Source organism: Oratosquilla oratoria, chromosome 34 (assembly GCF_046742065.1).
Source record: "Oratosquilla oratoria isolate Oo_2021 chromosome 34, ASM4674206v1, whole genome shotgun sequence".
NCBI classification, from domain to species: Eukaryota; Metazoa; Arthropoda; class Malacostraca; order Stomatopoda; family Squillidae; genus Oratosquilla; species Oratosquilla oratoria.
In genome coordinates, this window is record NC_134810.1 from 16,568,342 (window position 1) to 16,574,341 (window position 6,000).

At 47.4% G+C, this 6,000-nt stretch overlaps 1 protein-coding gene across 37 annotated transcripts in view; it reads left to right on the forward strand.

The window, feature by feature from the left end:
* The window catches only part of LOC143018069 (MAP/microtubule affinity-regulating kinase 3-like), a 500,962-nt gene that overhangs the window by 254,056 nt on the left and 240,906 nt on the right, over positions 1 to 6,000 (forward strand). For 27 of the 37 annotated variants that reach the window (XR_012965728.1, XM_076173146.1, XM_076173149.1 and 24 more), the window contains exon 3: positions 875 to 904. The exons of the other annotated variants lie outside the window; for them this stretch is intronic. Coding sequence is in view for 26 of the 27 variants with exons in the window: in XM_076173146.1 (XP_076029261.1) it covers positions 875 to 904 (30 nt within the window). In the remaining variant the exon portion in view is untranslated. The remainder of the gene's footprint in view (positions 1 to 874; positions 905 to 6,000) is intronic. 37 annotated transcript variants of the gene reach the window in all.

Below are 6,000 nucleotides of genomic sequence, written 5' to 3' on the forward strand. Positions count from 1 at the left end.
GAAAGTGCGCGAGCAAGGGTAAAATGGAATATGTTCATTCGATATTTCAGAAAATACTATTTTCGCGGTGGATGGCAAGTGGCTTTTCAAAGTTTATGTTTGTGTTCAGTGGGAATTGAAATGAGTTAGGTGGTCAGAGGTAGTGGACATGCATTATTGTTACGTTGAGTTGTTGATGTGGACAAGAGTGGAAATGCACAACTTGTTCAGTGGAAATGTTCAAAGGAAGAGGAGTGGAAGGTGAGAGTGCAAGAGTTTCGGAGTGAGTGAAACGTTGTTAGATATTTGGAAAGGCCAAATGAAAGTGAGATGAAGAAGACAGCTTAATCGAGTTACATTTGACCCCCTTAATAGAGGGAATGTTTGACCCTTAGGGGAATTACATGTAGTTCTTCTCGAGTTGAACAAGATAAAGAACAAAAGCGTTCTTCAGAGACAAATGAAGTCGTCTGACGTCAGCTAGGACAAATTATGAACATTTGACCCAGTGTCCTCAATAGTGGGTTAGTTGGCCACAGTCGTGTGATTGGGGTTATATAAGAATGAAGGAAACTGCAAGAGACCATAAGGCCTACACTAGTCAGTTCCATGTCCCATAACACCTATTACCCCCATCCATAAAGTTGCCTAACCTTTTCTTAAAACAATCGATAGTGTCAGTGCTCACTACATGGTTACTAAGTGTATTCCATGTATTGGTAAGCCAATTCTTTCCTATTTACTTCTTTAATCTAAATATGTTCAATTTAAACCCGTTACTGAGAGTCCTGCCCTGTTGTCTTAATATGATGACCTTATCTGCATCCCCTATGTTAAAACTTTTGATCCAGTTGAACACCTCTGTTAAATCAGTCCGCACTCTGTGTCTTTCCAGAGGGAGTCTAAGCCTGCCTGCCCTCGTAAGGTAAATTTCTGAGCCCGTGTATCATTTTGCTCATTCTCCTCTGTACTGATTCTAGTGAATTAATATACATTCTATAGGACGGATATCAATTCACTAGAATCGGTACAGTGGAGACTTTGTTAAAGATAGATACGTGTAGTGTTTTGATATGCAGTAGAGGAGTGTCGCATGCACTTGCTCTCGGTACTTTCCCAGGCTGGTTGCTGCCTTTGCTGCACTAGACTTTTCTGGGCCACACCCTTAGCTACAACTCCAACTCCCCACCCCCCTCCTCTGGTCCGCCCTTACGACTGTTGCTCGTGGAACGGTCTCAGGATGGGGTGGGGAAGGGGGAGGGGAGTCTCAACCGAACGTGCCTGCTTAGTAGGATGCTGGATGTGGAATGGAAGGTTGCCGGGGTTGACGTGTTTTGACCGCTTTAAACGGGCGGGAGCGCACCCACCCCTCAGGAAGAATTTACAAGAACGATTGTCGCCGTCTAGTAATTAGTATGGTGGTCGAAAGTTGCTTTAGAGGCTTCTTGTCCTGCACCTCGTGCTGTTGCTTCTCCTCCTTCACATTCTTCTTTACCTCCTCCTCCTGCTCCTCCTGACTCTGCTCACTTCCTTGCCCCTCTTTCTCCGTTTCCTTCTTCTCTCCTCCCACCTCGTTCTCCCTCCTCAACCTACCTCCTCAAGCTCCGTCCTCCACCTCCTCTTCCTCTTCGACCTCCATTTCCTCTTTCCTCTTTCCTGCTCCGTTCTTCTTCCTCAGTCGACTGGCGCCTCCAGTGGGCCTCTCCCGCCCGCCCCGTCTCCTGCAGGCATCACGCGCCGTCCCCCGAGTAGACGGCTAATGGCATGGCATTGATGCTGTCCGCCCCGGGCACGTGCTCGCTACTCCTTGCACGATACAGGTCTCATCGTTGGTTTGGGTCCATTTCTCGGCGCTAGTCTGGAGTGGAGCACGCTCGTGCCTGCAGCGGCTCCGAATGCTCCGCCCTCCACGTGCTCTTACCAACCCTCGTCCTTGCCCTCCTCCTCACCCTCTTTACCCTCCTCTTTGACATTGCTCTTGCCCTTGGGCCTCGCCGTGCCTGATAAGTTGATCGTTGGAAGGTTTTGTTCTGGTTGAAGCCGAAGGACTTCACCCAGCTGAAGTGGAACCCTTGGGCCCTGGAGGGTTGGGGAACAGTTTCTATTCAATTTTGAAGCATGTGTTTATCACCTTTTCAATGTATATCATATCTTTGTCGTTTATTTTATGTATTTGATTTTTTTTTTATTCCGAACTGGCGCGCGCGCGCGCACACACACACACACACACACACACACACACACACACACACACTTTTCTTTCTGATCTCCTGATATTTTTCTTTAAATTGCGCTAAATCTGTTACTAAATCAGCCTTCGACCTCTTATTCCCCCGTTTCGTTCCTTCCTGCTCCTCTTGTTCTCAGACTTCCTCCCTCATTCATTGATTTGACCTCCATGCGTCTTCTGCTTGTATTACTGCCTTATCTCTTCGCCCCATGCATGCTTTATATTTTCTTTATATTCGTTCCATGTGAGTTTTATTTCATCCCGCCTGTCTGGGCATCTCCCCCTCTCTCCCCCGTTCCTTTGTCTCCTTACTTCAGGCAGAAACACTAGGCTCGTCCCCCCCCACACCTCCCTGGTCTTCTCCCACTCCCACCCTTGGTTCCCCTCTCATCGTGGTCCTCCACCATTCCTTTGGTTCCTCTTTTCCCTCGGTCCTTTCCCCTGGATCCATCCCCGTGGGCAACCCTACCCTTTGCTTTCCTCGCCAATTTTTGTCTCCCATGAACGCGCGCTCTCACAGACTTGTCCTCGTCCGTGCCATTCCCCTTGCTCTCCTTTCGCCTTTCACTTCCCTTTCCCCTTAATCCCTTATTACCCTTCCCCCGTAACCCTCTTCCACCTCCCTTTTTCCCCTTCTCTCTTTCCCTCCCCTATCTCTTACCCTCGTCTCTCTTCCTCTCCTGTCTTCCCCCTCCCCTCTCTCTTCCCAGCCTCCCCTTTCTCTTTCCATTTTCTTTCCTTCCCCTCCTCTCCTTCCCCTCATCCTCGTCCTTTCAATCCTCTCCCTCTCCCCACTTCATCATCTCCGTCTTCCCAATTCTTTCCCCACCTCTCCCTCTCTCTCTCTCTCACCCGATCTCCCCGTCTCACGTCCCTCCGCTCCTTCGCGTATCTCCCCTCTCATCTCCCCTCTCCTTCCTTCCCTTCCCCTACACTCCCCCTTTCCTCCCCTACCCTAGTTTCCCTCCCCCTTGTACTGTTCTTCCTCTTGGCCCTTTTCTCGTTTTCCACCCGTTGGTCTGCTGCTTTCTCTTTCCTTTCTCTCTATCATTGCGCGCACGCTCCCTCTTCCAGCCTTTGGCACATTAAATCCCATTTAATCCCCCCCCCCTCTCTCTCCTTCCCTCGTTTCCATCTCGATTCTCTTGCTCACGTTATTTGTTTGTCGTTTTCTTTTTCCTTGGTCCGTCTTCGCAGGTTCTTCTTGCTCTTTCCTAGCTCCCTTTCCCCCTTTACCTTCACAGCCCCGTGTTCCCTTTTTCGTTGTCTTCCCCTGTCGTTTTATTTACCTTTCCTCTCTTTTGCCCGGTATTTTGTTTACTGTTCTCCCACGTCCATCCTTCCCCTGCCATCCGTTCCTCTTCACTTCATCCATTTTCCCAAATGATTCCATCCCCTACCACCTTATCCCATTCCTTCGAACCACTTCCACGTCACCTGTCCCTTTTTGTTGGTCTTTCTTCGACTCCAGCCTTTCATTTTTATGTTCCAAATACATCTCTACTTCGCTCAGTCCAACCCACCCCAGCCTAACTTGACCCAGTCTACCCCCAGCTTAACCCAACGCTTACCCAACCCTAACAAAACAAAAGCAACCCATCCGTAACCACTACTTCCCACCATTACCCAGTTTTTAACCCGTACCAGCCCAATCCAACGCTGTACAACTTTGGAGTAACAAAACTAATTCCATCTTGCCGTAATAAGCCTAACCCCCATCACAGGGCCAAGGGGCAGGAAGGGAGGGAGGGAGAGGGGAACGGTCCTTCTGATGGCGCTCGAAGAGGCACAAGGACGCAGAGTAAGGGTGGCACAATACACATACACGCGCGCGCGCACACACACACACACACACACACACACACACACACACACACACACACACACACACACACAGCCCAGGGCTGAAATAATTTATGTATCGCTGAGCTGCGAGTCGTTACTCCAACTCGTGGGAGGGGAGCTGGGTGTGTGTGTGCGTGTAAGGTCACAGCATTACCCATAGATGTTATATATGAGCTCTGAGCTCTCTTTCGGAGGGTATAAGCCGTCGATCACGAGTCCAATACGTGATCCAAAAGCATAGTGAATCTCACACACGCACTGTATCAGTCTATCTCAGAATAAGAATAAACCCACCTGGAACGAAGGAGGGTGGCACGGAGTTCAGTGAAATAGGGTTGCCGCAGGTGTAGGAAAATAAAGTATCGTCCGGTACGGAAGGGGTTGACAGAATAACCTTTTCATTCTGTCGGCACTCAAAAACACGTACACCTCGTAAATGTGATGGTTATGTGAAACAAAAAATTGTGGAAGAACGAGTGCTCCCATTATTGTCAGAACCATTTATATGGTTCCAAGATGACCGTGCCACTTTATATATATATATATATATCGCAAGTGGGAATAGGAAACACAGGATACTTAGTCTGAATGTATTCCTGAGTAGTTTCGCAGATATTTCTTCCTAAGCACTGCGGAACTAGTCAAGAATAAATTCAGACCAACACTCCTCCATTTCATATTCCCAATATGTCAAAATGTCAATAAGTACAGGGTATTACAAAAGTATATGTCGCATTCTAAGAACTCGTGTATCATGAACTACAAATGGTATCAAAATTAAACTGGTACCATTTAAAAGCTAAAATCATTCCGTTTTCTTCTGTTAATCCTATTATGGATCGGACGTTCCTGGCGAACTGATCGCGTGCTCCTGCAATGGCCCCCTAGGTCTCCAGATCTCACTCCATGCGACTTTTTTCTCCGGGAGTATTGGAAAGGCTTGATGTATGTACCTCTCGTTCCCTGAGACGTGGATGACCTGAAGACTCGAATAACAGGAGTCTTGGCAACCATCGACAACGCTATGCTAGGTCGCGTTTGGCCAGAAATGAATTATCGCTTGGATGTGTGCCTTGTAACCCAGCGCACGCACATTGAACTCCTTTAGAAAATAATAATGAATTAATTTCTTGCACTTTTGTGTCCATACTTCTTGTACAAAAGCTTGAAATAATGGGCTTTCAGAATAGATAGTCAAGTTTTGAAATCCTCAATAGTTAAGATATATAATGTGACATATACTTTTGGAACACCCTGTATAGTGGCAAACACGTATCATAAGACTTGTGATTTAAGACTTTCTATAGCAAAGTGATTCGTCATTGTTAATGATTTCTTCTCTTGATTGCAGGTATGTTGCTCTCATCGTTCGGGGACGTCAGACGTGAACCAGGAAGGTGATGTACGAATGTGGCCAGTCGCGCAACTTGGATGTGTGTGTGTGTGTGTGTGTGTCTGTGTGTACGCGCGTGTGTGTGTACGCGCGTCTTAAGTTGCGCTACTCTCTCTCTCTCTCTCTCTCTCTCTCTCTCTCTCTCTCTCTCTCTCTCTCTCTCTCTCTCTCTCAGATGAGTTTGAACTTTATTTCCTTGCGTCAATCAGTGCTTCCAAAGGTCAATAATTGCACAGACCAGCATCGATAAATTTTGTTTGGTAAGGTTTGACACGTGTCTTTGATTCATTTAGGGGCCCTCGACTCAGATATCACAATAGTTTTTGCCTTCCTCGTCACGTATGTATTCTATAGTATATTCACTAGTCTTTGTACAAGTGTCATGGGGGGACGAAATGTCACCATGTGTATGTGTGTGTGCGCGCGCGGGCGTTATTGGCAGATGTCAATGTTACTTCTGCATAGTAGGTGCGCAGGTGTTTGTACTATCACAGCGTGCGTTGGAGTTCATGGCAGCTGTTCGGAAAACAAATAGTTCAGATACATTGCTTTG